Source organism: Herpailurus yagouaroundi, unplaced genomic scaffold, assembly GCF_014898765.1.
Source record: "Herpailurus yagouaroundi ecotype Mexico unplaced genomic scaffold, PumYag 159, whole genome shotgun sequence".
Lineage (NCBI taxonomy): Eukaryota > Metazoa > Chordata > Mammalia > Carnivora > Felidae > Herpailurus > Herpailurus yagouaroundi.
The window spans coordinates 36661213-36678802 of NW_024412400.1; the positions used below are offsets into that span (position 1 = coordinate 36661213).

Below are 17590 nucleotides of genomic sequence, written 5' to 3' on the forward strand. Positions count from 1 at the left end.
CAAACGAGATTCCTTGAACGCATCTTAGAGAGATGGCTTTGGAGCCAATAGGCATCCTCACCCAGCAGTAAAGCTAACTCTTATTCATCTTCTGAAACTTCTCTTACTTGCAGCCTCCTCCAGGAAGCCATCCTGGATAATCCCAGGTTGGGCTAGGTGCCCCTCTTCCTGGCTCTCACAACCCCCCTTACAATTCCTGCTCTTAAACACAAACCCAGCTGGGCTGCCACCATTCATTCTCATCTCCCTGTCCCATCTGTAGCCCCGGGAGCCCCTGTGTGCCCAGCTCCCTGCTCAGGTCCTGCAAAGCAAGTTTAGAAGTAGAAGTATGATGAGTGCCTGCATCTGTGATTCATCGTTGCATTAGAGGGACAAGACTTTATCCTCAAAGTCCACAAAATGACATTGGGACTCTGGTGTCCCTCCAAGCCCTCTTAAGAAGACTTTGATTATAACAGTGATGTCCTGGGGCGCCTGGGTGGCTCAGTTGATTTAAGCGTCCGACTTCAGCTCAGGTCACGATCTCACAGTCTGTGAGTTTGAGCCCCGCGTCGGGCTCTGGGCTGATGGCTCAGAGCCTGGAGCCTGCTTCCGATTCTGTCTCCCTCTCTCTGCCCCTCCCCCATTCATGCTCTGTCTCTCTCTGTCTCAAAAATAAATAAACGTTAAAAAAAAATAATAACAACAGTGATGTCCTCATGCTTTGATTTCCCCATCTGCAGAATGGGCCAGCAAAGAGATCTTACATCATTCAGGGAAATTTCAAGTTTGCTGTCAACAGAGACTGACCTTGGCCCTGTAGGAGGACAGAAGCCGAGCTAGGATTTCTCTCCAGTACCGCTCCCCACACCCCTGCCAGGCTCTCAAGAGGCTGGGCAAGTGACGGGATCTTCTTTCCGTCTCCCCCGGGCCCCCCCCCCCCCCCCAGCCTAAACACACAGAGGCTTCTTCAGCTTGCAACCGCTTAGGGGCTGAGGCGGCTCAACAGGCCTGAGGCCACAAATCCCCAGAGAGGCCCGAGTCCCCCAGCACCTGCCTGGAGCCATTCATTCTTCCTCACAGTGGGGTGAAGGCAGCAGTCGACACCCACCCACTGGCTTTGGCGGGGCCTGGGCACAGCGGCAGAGTGAGTGGGCAGGCAACCCCAGCTCTGCTAGATCCGGGCCAAGAGAGCAGAGAGCACCCGTGGATAGAAGGCCCTCAGATGAAGGACTCAGGTCACCAAGAGTCTTCATTCCTTCGGCAGTGCTAATGTGAGCCTGTGGCTAACATGAGTCTCACTTGGTAAGCCTGAGTGCGGCCTCTGAGCACCCAGCCCTGCCTTTGATAACACAGCAGAGTATGGCTCAGTACCACCTCCCCCAGGAAGCCCACCTTTCCTGTGCTAGCATGAGAGCCACGGCCCTAGATCTCCAAGGCTCATCTAACATTTATCTCACGGAAGCCTTGCCATTCACTTTTTCATGTACATTGAAGCCTAATTTGATTGGGTTTATCAGAGTCCTTCCACTGCCAGGATTAAATCTGATTTCTGTTCTGCCAAGTGTCAGCTGTGGAAGGGACCCTGAGCCTTCTTGCCAAACTACTTGCCACGCTGATAGAGGCTGAGACCCTAAGGAGGAAGGCGAAGCCACCCTGCCAGCTGGTGGCCAAGGCCCGCCACAGCCCAGGGCTGCCAGCTGCTCGGCCACTTTTCACTCAGCTGTGCAGCAGGTTCAGGGCGAGGGGGCCCTGAAATGGACCTGAACAGAGATGAACCGAGCTCAAGGGGCTCCTAGCTCCCTGTACGTTCTCAGTCTCCAGCCCTGCGCCCCCGGCCACTTAGTGGCTACCCATCCCACCCGTCTGCCCCCCCATCCTTTGTCGCTGGGGATGGTGAATCATGCAGCTGGGGTGAGGAGGAAGGTGAAAGAAAAGAATGCTGATGGGTTGAGCGAAAAAGGAGAGGGTCCTGTGGCCACAGTGGGGGAGGCTGATCCAGTGGTCAGAGACTGGGGTGCTGAAATGGGCATTTAGGGAATGTGGCTGAGCTCCATGGCATGACCCAGGGGTGGGCACTGGGTGGAGGGGAGTGTCCCAAGCACGAGGTGGTCCAGAACCAGGAGCCTGAGTGATGAGAAGGTTGTGCCTGTGGAGGACTGCCTCAGAGGCGGAGGCGGCAGGTGTGGGTGGAGAGGGGACCTGGGAGGCCGGGCCAGCACCCTGACAAACAAGGGGCCAGAGGTCAGTGGATGAAAGAAGCAAGGGTCAGAGCCAAGGGGTGCAAAGAGGAGCTGGGAATTCTCACAAGCGAATGGCAGGTGTGGAGCTTCAGATGTGCAAGGAGTCTGCCCGCCTCCTGGGCCTGCAGGCACAGACGGCCCCCAGGGAAGGCCGAGGGGCCGTGGAGTCTGGGAGAGAATGCTACGGGCCCTTCAGGCAGGAGGTGGGGAGCTCCTGGGGAAGTCAGGGGTGCCATTTTCTGCGTACAGAGCTGCAGTTCCAGAGGGCACAGTGGCAGATTGGCTGAGGTTTGGGGCCAGAGGTGAGGAGGCAGAGAGCGTCACGGGGAGGATGGCACTTGAGAGAAGCGACGGCCACAGGCAGGAGATCTAACGGCTCTTCATGCCCATCACTCCACCTTCCTTCACATGCACGTTCCATTTCCTCTCTCCTTTTCCTGGAAACTCATGCCATCCTGTTTCTTGGAGCACGTTTTCATTCTGCAGGAGCACCTCCTTGAGTAACAATCAGACTGGGTGGGCAGAGGCTCCTCTTTCAGAATCTGAAGTGTAGCTGCTTTTCGCTCCGTAGCAGTGCAGTTCCCCTGTGGTGGGAGCGCTGTGGAGCCTTCGGGTGACCACTGTCTTTCTGGACCCACCTTTCTGGAGAGGACTGGGTCAGGGAGCTGGGCGGGCCAGACCCGCGGGCGCTTCATCCAGATGGAAGCGTCTCCCCCCGGCCAGCATGCCCTCTGCGGTGGAGAAGGGCTGGCTCGTGCTCCACTCGGCATCTCTGTTTGACCGCAGCGCTGACCAGGAGCTTCCCCGAGGCTGTCTGTCTCCTGCAGAGAGCGAGCCGAGGCTTCAGCTGTCCCAGATGCTGAGCTTGTAGTTCTCCAAGGGATTACCCTGATGATAGCCCATGTCTTGCCCTCTGTTGCTGGAGCTTGGGGCTTCTCCGGGGCTCCTTTGGTGAGAGCCGTGTCCACCCCTGGTGCACAGGGCTGCCAGTTCTCTGCTTGATCTTTCCACCGTCCTGTCCCTGTCTTCCCAGAATTTATCTGAACGTCTAGGCTGCTGACTGCCTGTCTTGCTTTCCAGTACTGTTGTCAGACCCTTTAAACACACACGTACACACAGGTGCACATCTCTGCCCTTTCGAGAGACATGGGCGGGAGAGGTAGAAGCCGGGCGTCCAGGCTGCCTCACACAGTTCAGGTGGTGTTTCCTAGCACACTTTGTTCCGGATTCTCCCCTCTGGAAGTTTCCCACGTCCCTGCTTCGCAGTGTTGCTAGGGAAGGCCATGCATTATTTAGGACTGTTCTGTTGTGCAGCATTCCCATGCTTGTGAAGGGGCTCGCTCGCTCTCTATCCCGGGGGAAAAACGCGGGCCCCACCTGTGCTGTGGGGACCATCTGTGCCAGTGACGCTTGTTGGGACAGAGTTCATCAGAAAACGCTGCTTATGTCCCAGCTGCAGTCACAACACTTTTTGCTGGGGAAACAGTGAAGCTTGCTAAGAGAAAACTCCAGATTCCAAATGCTTTCTAGATATGAGCTGAGGTCCCTGCAGAGCATGATGGGGCCGGTTGGTACAGGGATGCCATACGTTTTAGTAGTGAATGTGTAATGACATATTTGTCCATTTGTGTAATTAAGTGGAGCGACACTTGACAGGTATAGACACAGAAGGCAGAGAAGCCACGCCATTGGCGAGGAGGTGACACCTAGTTGGGGTCCTATAGAGGAGGCAGGCTTCTGGCAGGCAGGCAGGGGGTCTGACAGCTGAAGGAGCAGCATGAGGGGAGGCCCAGAGGCATGCAGGGAATTCTCTGAGTCTTCTGACACCAAAACCATAGTCTATGGATGAGTGATTAGCACGGTGTCAGGCATATAGAGCATGTATGTGGTTGCCCATATGCGTGTCTTCTCATTTGTTTTCCCAAAAACAAACAGTACCCATGTCTACTGAAGTTCAGGTTTCAAGGCTGGTGCTCAAACCTTCCCCTATCTGCTGACCACTGTCTATAGCTGTTGCAAAAGAATTTCATCTCCTGACCTTAAACTGTTGATCTTTTTTCAAAATATCAACGTAGGGATGGATGTAGGGTAGGACTCACATCTTGGCATCTTCCACTGTGAGCAGAGGAGACCTCAAGGGGCCCAGGGAAGCTGCTTAAGCCACCAATCCCTGTGTGAAATCTCCACCATTCACCGTTTCCATCACAGATATGGACTCTCTAAGCCAGATGATCTAGCTTCCCCACTTCGTTGACAGCAAAACAAGAGTCCCTGAGAAGTTCCGTGGCTTACTTGGGGTTGTCCAAGGGGTTGATGGAGAGTTACGGAAGAATTCAGGTCACCACAGAACCTTGGAAATGATTGCCTTGTGATATTTTTAGCGTGGAACCAGACATGCAGCCCCAGCTTCAATAAATCTTCATCAAGAGCAGAGCATTGTCAATTAGGACCATGTACTGAGGCATTTTTAGAAACACAATAAGTAAATTGCTACTATTTTTAATGGTGCCTCTTGGGTTGATGGCCTGAAATAAGACCTACCGTAGAGAGAATGTCTTTAAGGCAAGGAGCATGCTGTGGCATACTATCGTCACAACACGTGGCTGGAAGTGTTGCTGTCCCCACTTTACAGATGAGAAAAATGTGGTCCCGAGAAGGTGAGCCAACTGCCTGGCCCACTGGTGGTGGGAGCGGGAGACGGGATTCCGAAGCAGCTTCCTCTCCTCACTTGGCCCCATTGAGGCCTCTGGGAAGACGTCTGGCTTGTGTCCATACCCCCCAACCATGGAGTGGAGGCACTCCCCACTCAGTCAGTGACCTTTTATTTTTCTTAATGTAAATGCATTTTTGATGTATAAATATGCAGAAAGCATGCAAATCTCAGGTGACAAAGCTGGATGGTTTCTATAAACTGAACACGCGGGTACAACCAGAACTCAAAGAGCAGGACAATACCTGTCCCCCAGCTTCCTCCTGTCCCTCCTTTTTTTTTTTTTTTTTTTTTTTTAATATTTATTTACTTTTGAGAGAGAAACAGAGTGTGAGCCAGGGAGAGGTAGAGAGAGAGGGAGACACAGAATCCAAAGCAGGTTCCAGGCTCTGAGCTGTCAGCACAGAGCCCGACGCGGGGCTCGAACTCACAAACCATGAGATCATGACATCAGCCAAAGTCTGACACTTAGCTGCCTAGCTGCTTAGCCGACTGAGCCACTCAGGCGCCCCTCCTCCTGCCCCTCCTAATCGCCCCCTGCCCAGTATCGCCACTGCCCTAATGTCATCATCTTGTTTTGGGAACTTTATAGGTGAAGTCACACAAAGTGTACTTTTCTTTCACTGAAAATTATGTTTGTGATTCATCCGTGTTTTTGCATATAATTGTGGGTCCTCCTCATGGCTGGTTAGGGTTGTGCTATGTGAAGATACACAATTTACGCTTACATTCCACTGTTGGCGGACAGTAGAATTGTTTCCGGATTCGTGCTCTTACAGATACTGCTTCTGGGGCATCTGGGTGGCTCAGTGGGTTAAACGTCTGATTCTTGACTTCGTCTCAGGTTGTTCTCTCACCGTTTGTGGGTTCGATCCTCGCATCAGGCTCTGTGCTGACAGTGCGGCGCCTGCTTGGGATTTCTCTCTCTCCCCCTCTCTCTCTGCCCCTCCCCTGCTCGCTCTCTGTCTCTGTCTCAAAATAAATAAACTTTAAAAACCAATAATGCGTCTAGGAGCATTCGTGTACCTGCATTTAGCACACTGGTGCACACTGGAAGGAAATCTGCAGGCCACAGGCTCAGCTTTAGTTTTCTGAAATAGTTGTGCCAGCGTACATGCTCTCAGCGTCATGAGAGCTCCAGTTGTCCCACATCCTCGTCTGCACTTGCTAGTGCCTTGTTTTCATTTTGGCCATTCTGGCTGGCAGACAGCAGAGTCACATTACAGTGTCAGTTTGCACTTCTCTGGCGATTCATAAAGTTGAGCACTTCTTCACATACTTATTGGCCACTTGCATAGGTGCTTTTGTGAACAATGACTCCTTTCCAGTTGTCATTTTGGTTGGAAAACATTTCTGAAAATGGCTCCTGTGCTGAAAGAGTCTGTGTTTCTCTTCCCACCTGGTTGATCATTTCCAAGCCTCGGCATTTGGCAGTTCTCCGAAGGGTTCCAAAGCCAAGGGGAGTCAGAGAGAGGAGTTGGAGGGTGGGCCCAGCCAACACTGGACATCCCTGAAGTGCTGGAAGTTCCACGGCTGCAGCAAGGCCTTGCTCTGTGCACCCTGGCATTGCTGTGCAGCCTTCAGTTTACAGGTCGCTCAGAAATTAGCAGAGATGATTTTTATTTCCTATTCAGAGCTAAAGACGTGCCCTGAACTCCAGCCCCAGCCCCCTTTCTCACTTGCTTTGGAGTTGGGCTCTGGACTGATTTCAAAGACCGCAGAGGAATGAGGATAAACAGAGTTCTTTCCTCCTCCTCAGCCCCTAACTAGGCAGGGAACACACAGGGCATTGGGTTTGCTTGACAAGGCTTAGCATTTTGGGGATTGAGGACCTGATGTGTGTGCCTAGAGCTTTAAAATATTTAAGGAAGCTTTCAAGCTCTGGCATGATTATCAGACATTAACAGCTCAGAATTTTCCTGATGCAAAGTGCCAGCCCCTCTCCCCTCAGAGCCAAAACCTACCTTGTTAACAGCCCTCCCCAAGCTTATCCTCACCAAGGGCAACCAAACAAATGCACGGGTGGGGAGGAGATAGCTAGAAATGGCACGTGTTAAACACCTACTCTGTGTTATCATGCTAAGTGCGTTACACTTTCCAGCTCACTGAATCCCCACCACAATTAAATCCCCACCTGAACTGAAACCTGCCCTGTTGGGGGGTGGGGGAGGGATTTATAGGAGCATGGGGGAGCTAAGGCAGACATGCTTCTGGGTAAGAGCAATTTATTCCAATAGCTTAAAACATCTATAGAGGACATGCCCCGAGGCAGGACATCAATTTGTTCATTGAACAGACAATTTCCGGGCCATCCCCCTGTGTGCAGACTGAGGGCTGTAGGTCCTAGGACAGGTGAGTCGGCTCATGTCCTTTAAGAAGTTCACAGGCTGCTTGTGACGAGGTATGGAATTGAAAACCCTTGCCACGTTTGTCTAAGTGGAGGAAGAGTGCACTTCTGGTCAGGACACCTGGTGCACGGGGCCCACCTGGGCTCTGCCACGAGTGGGGACTGGCTCCTGGCTGGGGCCCTTACCGGCCATATGTCCTTGGGCAAGTGACTTACCCTCTTTGTGTTTCAGTTTCCTCCTCCTTAAAATAGGGATAGGGGTGCCTGGGTGGCTCAGTCGGTTAAGCATCTGACTCTTGGCTTCAGCTCAGGTCACGATCTCATGGTTTTGTGAGTTTGAGCTCGGCATTGGGCTCCGCGTTGACACTGCAGAGCCTGCTTGGGATCCTCTGTCCCTCCTCTCTCTCTCGGTCCCTCCCCCACTCATGCTATCTCCGTCTTTCTCAAAATAAATAAGCTAAAAAAACTTAAAAAATAAATCAATAAAATGAGGGTAATAATAATAGTTATAATAACTTCTACCCCAAAAGGTTGTTGTGATACGAGTTTGATAATACATTCACGTGAGCAGTTCCCCACAGCACCTGACCACATAAGTCTTCGGTAAAGAGTGACTACAGTTAACCTGAAACTAATGTGACATTGAGCGTCAGCCATACTCAAATAAAAAAATATATAAATAAACAACTTAAAGTAACTATAAGTAGATAGGAGGATAGGGATTTGGGAGGGGGTGTTCACAGAGTCATGATTTGGGGAGCAGCGCAAAGCTTGGATCAGAACCAGATGGGAGGACAGGGAGAAGGAGACCTGGGTACCAGGGTGTAGCTATGGGAACGCCTCAAGAGAGGTGTCGGGTATGGGTCCAGGCATGGTGACTGTGTGACCATGTGACTGACGGTGACTGATCTGCTCTCTGGGCCTGAAAAACAGGAGGCCAGGCCTCCCTGGCCAACATGAGTGTTCGTATGAGGGTCAAAAGAGGATACGGAGGCAAGAATGTTTAAAGCCACCAATGCTCCCCGTGGATATGCCACACAGCACAGCCTCGTCTCGAGTGAAGGAGAGCTGGGGACACTCTGGTGTGTGGCTTCCAGTGCACCGGCCACATCCTACTTTAACTCGAATGGCTCTCCATATTAACTCCGCAGCTCTCGTAAATGAAAATTCCTCCAAAACACACTCTTGACCTCTTTCCCATCCCTTATATTATTCCTATCACAACTCTTGTGTCAGTATTCACTACTTACAGTTTTATGGCATCTTAGCACATTATAGATGCTTTTAAACTGTCACTTGTTCTGTTACCAAAAAAGCGTTCAGACGCAGCTCCAGGGGGCACCTGGGTGGCCCCATTGGTTAAGTGTCCGACTCTTGATTTCGGCTGGGGTCATGAGTTTGAGCCTCACACCAGGCTCTGTGCTGACAGTGCAGAGCCTGCTTGGGATTCTCTCTGTCTTCCTTTCTATCTCTCTCTCCCCTCCCCTACTCTCTCTCTCTCTCAAACAAAAACAAAAACAAAAACCTTAAAAAAAAAAAAAAAGATGCAGCATTAGGCCTCTAACGTGTTACCATCAGCTTGGGGAAACTAGCCCTATACAAGCCATATGAGACAACATGTTACCGCCATCCTCTCATTCCTGACCCAGCTGACCAGCACCATTCCTCTCCCTCCAGACCTTCCAGGCTGTCCTGTTTTATGCCTCTGTGCCTTTGCCTGTTCTCTCGGCCTAGAGTACTCCCCTCCCTAACGTGACATAAAACTCCTATTCATCCTTCAAAACCTTTTCAGTAATCCTCTCTTTGAAGCTTTCAAACAATTCTTCCATAGGAACTGCCCAGTTTCTGCCCCTTGTGCACTTAGGAATCATTGCATCTATTACACTTTGTTACAAGTATTCACCTGCTTAAACTCCAGCCCTGAGCCCTTCTCCACTTCCAGGGCTGCCTCTGGCCTTGGTTTAGTTATCTCTGTATACCTAGGTCCAATCAGAGGGCCTGGAAGAGAATAAGAGCTGAATAAATATGTGTGCAATAAAACTAATTAAACTTGGTCCCACATCCAGATGTTCTATGGGTTATGAATTTTAATTCATGAATTTTCCCAGAACTGGATATTAGAAGAAAATACATCCCTCTGCTGATTATCGAAAGGTGCTACAGGAGAAGTTTGAGGGTTCAACGGAATTTCAAACAGCCTCCCCAAGCCTAACCTGTTTCTAAGAGGAAGCCCACTGCAGATCCCCTCCTAGGTCAGAGGCTTTCATTTTTATTGGGACCTGCAGAGAGAAGTATTTTTTCCATTGAGACACACGGAACATGCATATCAGAGAAACAGCTTTCGTGGAATACTTACTCTTGCTATGGTCATTGCTCTCCATGTTCTCTTTCTTGTCTTTCTTCTTTGTTTTTTTTTTTTTAATTATTTTTTTAGGGGCGCCTGGGTGGCGCAGTCGGTTAAGCGTCCGACTTCAGCCAGGTCAGTCTCGCGGTCCGTGAGTTCGAGCCCCGCGTCAGGCTCTGGGCTGATGGCTCGGAGCCTGGAGCCTGTTTCCGATTCTGTGTCTCCCTCTCTCTCTGCCCCTCCCCCATTCATGCTCTGTCTCTCTCTGTCCCAAAAATAAGTAAAAAAACGTTGAAAAAAAATTTAATTATTTTTTTAAATTGCTGGTCACCATCCAATGAATTGATTTCAGAATTCTATTTATTTATTTATTTATTTATTTATTTATTTATTTATTTATTTATATTCTTGAGTGGGAGAGAGAGACAGAGTGTGAGAGGGGTAGGGGCAGAGAGAGAAGAAGACAGAATCCAAAACAGACTCCAGGCTCTGAGCTGTCAGCACAGAGTCCGCGACCAGGCTCCAACTCACCAACTCCGAGATCATGACCTGAACAGAAGTCAGAGGCTTAACTGACTGAGCCACCCAAGCGCCCCTCTTTTTATTTATTTATTTATTTATTTTTAATGTTTACTTATTTTTGAGAGAGGCAGAGAGTGAGCGGTGGAGGGGCAGAGAGAGAGGGAGACACAGGATCTGAAGCAGGCTCCAGGCTTCAAGCTGTCAGCACGGAGCCCGAGGCGGGGCTTGAACTCATGCGCTGTGAGGTTATGACCTGAGCCGAAGTCCGACACTTAACCAACTGAGCCACTCAGGCACCCCAGTTTCGGGATTCTTTAGTCTAACTGAGCCACCCAGGCGCCCCGGTTTCGGGATTCTTTAATCAGTTGCTTCCCACAGTTTGAAAACCCCGGCTCTAAGCCTCCAGCTAGTATAACTGAAGAAGCCTTCCCGGAGGAGGAGTCCCAGCCCTGGAGGCCAGATCAGAGGAGCAGGTGCGCCTGTGGTGGGCAGATGGTAGGCAGGGGTGAGCAGGTGTGTGAAGGCAGCAGCAAGACTAATCCACTTTCCTCTCGTTGCAGCTGAGCCCCTGCCGCTGATGGACCTGTGCCGGAGATCCATCCGCTTGGCCCTGGGCCGCCAGCGCCTACGGGACATCGGCTCCCTGCCCCTGCCTCAATCTCTCAAAAACTATCTGCAGTACCAGTGAGGCTGAGGAGCAGCAGTGGGGACCCACACACAGCAGGGCCTGGGCCTGTCATTTCACGGTCACACAGTACATTCAGGAAGGCGTCCTCCTCCTCGCCCCAGAGCGCCAGGACACTCCGTTCTTGGAAAGGACCAGGACGCGTTCCCAACGTTGAAAGTGAAATGTCCCTTGCCAACAGTATTTGCCACCCTGGAGGCAGCCCTCCTAAGTCAGGCGCCTCCTTGGGAGCCATGAGGAGCCCAGAGCCTGCGCCCAGCGGAGATCCTGCCCCCCCGACCAAGAAGACACAGCAGCCCCGGTACTGATCAGAGAGCGTGTCTCCTTATTCACGAGAATGAATGAAACATTTGGGCGGGAGGCTCGCTGTGGTGTGCCCGGGTGCAGACAGGGCCGGGGAAGACTGGCCAGCTCGGGGAGGAAAGTGTGGCCGAATGATGAAGGACGAAAGCAGCTTGGTGCCGACGCCCTCTTGACACCTCGGGACTTTGTGCTCCATTGAAAGACTGTTACCCAGGGATGCCTGATGACAGAATTGGCAAGTGGACAAAGCCGTGTGTAGACCCCTTCCAGCTTACCTCCTTGCACATTGTTTACTTACCCTTTCACGTGCCCTCTGTCCCCACCGCTGACCCACAGTTCCCTGGCTACCCCGGGCACCTCTCTTCGGGGAAGCTGAGTCTGACTAATTCACCCCGGGGACAGAGTGTAGCCTTGATTATTATTATCTTACATCTGGTGGCATTTTAAAAGAGGAATGTGGTGAGGGCAGTACGTAGTCCAAAGGTGCTAATGGGGGAAGTGGGGGCATCGTGACACCCGAGTGGATGATGGCCTCAGGCTGGGGAGCCTTCCTGGGGTGCCGAGGGACTCTAGGCAACCGTCCATTCGGATGTACCTAGCCGTCACAAAGCTTTATTTGAGCGAATTATTTTTTCACTTTAGGAGACACGAACGAGTTTGTTTCTGTTTCAAGCGTGTGTGCGATGTGCTGTTTATTTATCAGCCTGGGGCTGCACGGGCGGCCCCGGACCCGTAGGGGTGCAGGTCCCGAGCCTGGTCCTCTCCTGGGGATGCCACCACCACCCTTGTCGGGCATCTCTCCTGCACTCCCAGAGCTCTGTCCAGACTCCGTTATAACTGGAAATTGTCACCGCAGTGGGATCCCAGAGCCCCAGACGGCACCGCCTCCCCCGACTTTAATGTGAATTTGACTGATGAATGAGGAGCGTTTCTAATAAAGTGTGTTGTTCAGTCCTTCCGCTGTTTACTAAGTGCTGTGTGGGGAGGCGTGGGAGGGCGTTCTTCATCAGCCTGGCTGGTGTGTTCCCAGACCCTCATAAGGCAGAAGTGGGAACCCCTCTCCAGGCTCTTCTCGCGTCTTCCGTCTTGTCGTTCCCACTTGAGCCCAAACCCGAGTCACTTTACAAAGGCCTGTCCCGGAAGAACGAATGTGTCTGGGGCCTGGGTCCCCACAAAGCTAGTCCCCACGGTGGGAAAACAGGTTGGACGATGCCGGGGTGGGGGTGTCCAAGGGTGGGCTCTGCAAGGAGCACAGGGTCAAGCAGGGTGAACCCTACGGGATAACAGTTTCAAACTGGACCCAGAGGTGGAACTGGATGTGACTTTGGATGTGCATGTCATCATCGAGGAGTGGTGCAAACGGCTGAAGGGTGAGTGTGCAGCCGAGACAGGCTTGGAGCTGTGAGCAGGTCAGGAGCCAGTCCAAGACAAGGTCTGGGCCAGGACGGGCACAGCATTCACTCAGCAGTACAGGCCACCAACATGCACATTGCCAACCTCTGAGGACCCAGAGCACAGGCAGATCTGTCCCTCCAGGGGAGATGTTTACAGATGTTACGGACTAATAAAGGGAGAGGAAGATCACAAAGCTGGTGTAGGAAGATAAGGGCCTGAAGGGAAGGCTTCCTGGAGGAGGAGGCACTCCTCATACCTGTTTTTTCAGCAAAAACAACCTTGGTGAGGATGGACCGAAAGCATCAGACCGGCTAAGCCTACCACCCGGGTCAGTGTTCTTCCCTTGCTCTGATGTCAGGGCAGAGGCTGGGCTCAGTTTTGGGAGTCAGGGGGCCTGGGTTTGAGTCCCAGCATTGTGACTTAATGTGCTGTGACCTTGGGTAAACCACTTCCTTCTCTACACACTGTAGTGGCTAGACCAGGTGGCCAGTGGACAAGGATCCTTCCTCTCCTGACTCCTAGGGTCCTAGTTTCAGCACCAACTTTCCAGCTTAAAGACACCTGTCTTGCCCATGCCTTGCTTATGTAATTTCCTTCACCCCAGCAATACTCTCCCTGTCCTTGCTTTACCTTCTCTAGGATCAGCTTAGATTCACCCTCCTTCAGGAAGCCCTCCTTAAAACCACCTACCAACCTCTACCTGCTCTGAGAGTCTGCTCCTCGCCTCCCAGGCTTGAGGATGCCTCTCCCGGCTCCCAGGGCCCTTGCCTAAGCGCTGGCTTGGCTGTCCCAGTGGGCTGAGAGCCTTGGGGTGGTAGAGCCTGGGCCTGTTGTTCCCACACAGACCTGGACCAGATGTGTGGTCTCAGCAAAGGCCCACGAGGTGGAGATGTGTGTGGAAGTGCCCCCCTTGTACCTGGGATGCCCATGGAACCTGCAAGGAAAGTCTCTGGGGGAGAGGAGGAATTCCTGCTAGAGCCAAGGACCTGGCCATGAGCCTCCAGGAACTCGGGCCCTTTCACCCCCTTAGCCATTCCGCAGGTACTGTTGGACATTGGAGTGTGCCCAGCACTGCCAGAACAGGAAGGAGGGGATGTGGCCCTGCCCTGCTGGACCTCTCATTCTGAGCCGGAGACAGGTAACAGGAAGCAAAGCCAGGGAATGAAGTCAGAGGGAAGAAAGGAGCTGGGCAGGGCTAGAGAGCAGGGAGGGGAGCGGAAAGGGCCCAGGACTGATAATGGTGAAGGAAAACCAGTGCAGAGATGCAGAGTTGGGAAGAAATGAGAGGGAGCCATACACAGAAAGCAGGGGTGGGGGAGGTGGATCTCTGGGTGGGGGAACTTCCTGCTGTCCCATCCTCAAAGCAGGAGCTTCTAGGCCCTGGTGAGATGGGCTCAGGTCAAGAGCCACTGTGCTGCCACCCTGCCTCAAGCACTAGTTCAGTTTGCCTATGATGTGTGTCATGTCCCCAGGGTTCCTAGTGTATTAGCACTGTCTACACACACACACACACACACACACACACACACACACACACGCCAGTGCAGGCATCCCGGGAGCCTCTGACCACTCCCCAGAGCCAGTGCTCATCACAACCCAGCCCCCAGCTCTCTCTCATCCTTGGCACGTTCTCTGAGGTTCGGCCTTTCTCTCCATGACCTGGTTCTGCTGGAGGCACTTGCTGAGACAGTCCCCCTAACTGCTTTCTAACTGTCTATGAACAGAGCATATGGGGGGCACAGCCTCCCACAGAGCTGAGCTTTACCCCATCTAACATTGCCACTTTCTGGACAGTGGCCATCCTCTTTCCTTTGCTTTCTCTTCAAACCCTCCTGCCAGCAGCTGGCTTCTTTGGGGGCCATCTTTCACTAAGAAACAAAGATTTCATCACCTCACTGTGTGGCAGCCAGACGGGCAGCAGGTAGCAAGGAACACGGTTACTTGGTGGTTGATTTGTGCAGGACAGCCGGGCCCGCTCTCCAGGACCCGGCTCCCAGCTGCAGCCTCTGAACGGGAGACACGGCTGGGCCTCAGCCAATGGACAGGAGACCATATGGCACCTCTCCCCAGGCCCCTGGCAAGGAGAGGAATGTCCACAATGAGTCCAAAACACAAGGAGCTGGTCTTCTCTTCCCTCTAGTTCTGAGGGCCTGAGTCCCATTCCAGTCTGCAGACGTGTTTTGTCTTCCCACTTCATGTGTGTGTCTAAATAAAATTGAGCCCAACCCAGTAAAATCAAGTAATTTAGCAGAAAATCCAGATTTCTGACGTCTCTTAAAAAATAGGGAGATGAGCTGAGACCAGGCCCACATTCCTTGACGGTGATGTTGGCCAAAGCTGAGTAGTGACAGCCTCTTGAGAAGAGGCCTCTGTTCTGTGATCCAGCCCTAGCTCCACCCTTCCCACAGCACAGCATCAGGACCTCTCACTGCCAACCTCCCTCATGGGTGTAACTGTCTGGATCTGGGTCAAGGCTTCTGAGTTCACCTCTCTGGACTATTGCTATAACACAGTCACATACACAAGCACACTCAACCAAGGGCAGCTTCGGGAGGGGAGTCTGTGAGTTCTAAACTTGACTTTGAAGTGCCTCACAGCCTCGGGCCCCGATGTCCAAGGAGCTCACAGACACCCAGGATCTCCGCCCAGATACCAGGGTTAACCAGTATGCCCCTGGTTAGAGGATGAACTCTTAGAGGACAAGGAAAAGAATCCCTGGGTACTCTTTTTTTAAATGTTTATTTCTTTTTCAGAGAAAGAGGGACAGAGAGAGAGGGACACACAGGCTCTGAGCTGTCAGCCCAGGGCCTGATGTGGGGCTCAAACCCATGAACCGTGAGATTATGACCTGCGCTGAAGTCGAACACTTAGCCGACTGGGCCAGCCAGGTGCCCCTCGGGTGCTCTTTTAATAAGCTGCATGATATGACTAGGCAAGCGTGGCTGCACTTGAGAATCCTCTGAGGAACTTTGTAAAAAGTCCCGGCGTCCGGATCCTTCTCCCCAGGCCAATTAAATCAGGACCTCTGGGAGTGGGCCGTGGGCTTTGATAGTTTGTAAAGCTATCTAGGTGATTCTAATGCACAGCCAAGTTGAATCTCTCTGGAAGAGGTGCCTAATTAAGTTTTCTCGGTGGAGACATGGTGGACACTGGGGGATAAAGCTTATCAGAGAACAGAGACAGCTATCCTAGCCCACCCAGAACTCCCAGGGAAGAGAAGATTTTGAAGGGCAGTTGTCACCAATGTGATTAAGTCCAAAGCCAGGGAGTACTTCCCAACTCTCTCTCTTCCTTTAGTGATGCTGAGTTGGCTGCTCTCCAGAACTGGAGTGGAAGGACCATTCACTTCTGCCCCAATGGCGCACAATTCTTGACTAATTCATTCCAGCCCCACCCACCCCCCTGACCTGTGGGGCCCACGGTGTGTGGAGAATTTCCTAGAGAGATTTGTCATGATCACTCAAAATATCCATACAACAATAAATACAGAAAATATAGAGTGACTGAGAGTGGCGTGGTCCTGGATGTACTGTTTTGAGTAGAAGAATTGAGAATGGTGAGCCCCAGCTATAAGAACGCTTTGGTTCCCGGTATTTCCAAACCTTGCTTCCTTAAGGAAGATGGCACATATGACCTAAATAGTGATGCCCTCCTCCACTTCTTTGATGGGTTTGGGGAGTAAATAAGTAGCGACAAGCTCGGTGACAGTGTCCCCACCTGCTTGAGATGACAGACAAGACAGGTTGCCCACTTTCACCACTTCTGTGCAACATTATATTGGAAATCGTAGGCAGTTCAATAAGACAAGAATGAAAAATTAAAAGGTATAAAAGTTAGAAAGGAAGAAATAACACTATCATTATTTGCAGATGACATCACTGTACAGATAGAAACAAATCTATAGAAAACTGTGAGAATCAATAAGGGAATTTAGAATGATCACTGGATACAGGGTCAGTGTTTTTTTAAATTGCATGTATAGGGGCACCTGGGTAGCTCAGTCAGTTGAGCCTCTGACTTTTGATCTTGGCTCAGGTCATGATCCCAGGGTTGTGGGATTGAGCCCCACATTGGGCTCTGTGCTGAGCATGGAGCCTGCTTAAGATTCTCTTTCTCCTCTCCCCCTCCCTTGCTTGTGATCTCTCTCTTTCTAAAATAAAATATAAAGCAAAATAAATAAATTGCATGTGTACATATTAACAACAATTAGAAAATAAAATTTAAAACAATGCCACTTACAGTACAAAAATAGGAAAATCTTTTTTCTACATTTGTTTTTTTTTTACATGTTTTAAAATTTCTTTTTTTTAAACGTTTATTCATTTTTGAGATACAGGGAGAGATGGCATGAGCAGGGGAGGGGCAGAGAGAGACAGACATACATAATCTGAACCAGGCTCCAGCTTCCAAGCTGTCAGCACAGAACCCGATGTGGGGCTTGAATCCACAAATCATGAGATCATGACCTGAGCCAAAGTTGGATGCTTAACCAACTGACTACCCAGGTGCCCCTAATTTATTTCCAAGTTAGTTAACATATAGTGTAGTCTTGACTTCAGGAGTAGAACCCAGTGATTCATCTCTTACATATAACTCCAGTCCTCACCCAGAAAAGTGCTCTCCTTAATGCCCATCACCCATTTATCTCACCCCCTCCCATCCTCCCTCCAGAAACCCTCAGTTTGTTCTCTGTGTTTAAGAGCCCCTTATGGTTTGCATCCCTCTGTTTTTGTCTTATTTTTCCTTCCCTTCTCCTATATTCATCTGTTGTGTTTCTTAAATTCCACATATCAGTGAAATCTTATGGTATTTGTCTTTCTCTGACTGACTTATTTCTCTTAGCATAATACCCTCCAGTTCCATCCACATCATTGCAAATGGCAAGATTTCATTCTTTTTCGTTGCCGAGTAATACTCCATTGTGTGTATACACACACATACACATATATACGTATACATTTATATATGTATATACATGTATACATATATGCGTATATATACACGTGTGTGTGTGTGTGTACACACACACACACACACACACACACATATATACACACCACAT

The 17590-nt window shown here is 51.0% G+C and overlaps 1 protein-coding gene across 1 annotated transcript in view; it reads left to right on the top strand.

Annotated features, from left to right (window-relative positions):
- The window catches only part of SPSB4 (splA/ryanodine receptor domain and SOCS box containing 4), an 81130-nt gene extending 69043 nt beyond the window's left edge, over positions 1–12087 (top strand). Inside the window, exon 3 of the mRNA XM_040480337.1 lies at positions 10706–12087. Coding sequence (XP_040336271.1) covers positions 10706–10833 — 128 coding nt within the window. The 3' untranslated portion in view covers positions 10834–12087. The remainder of the gene's footprint in view (positions 1–10705) is intronic.
- The last annotated feature ends 5503 nt before the right edge of the window (positions 12088–17590 follow it).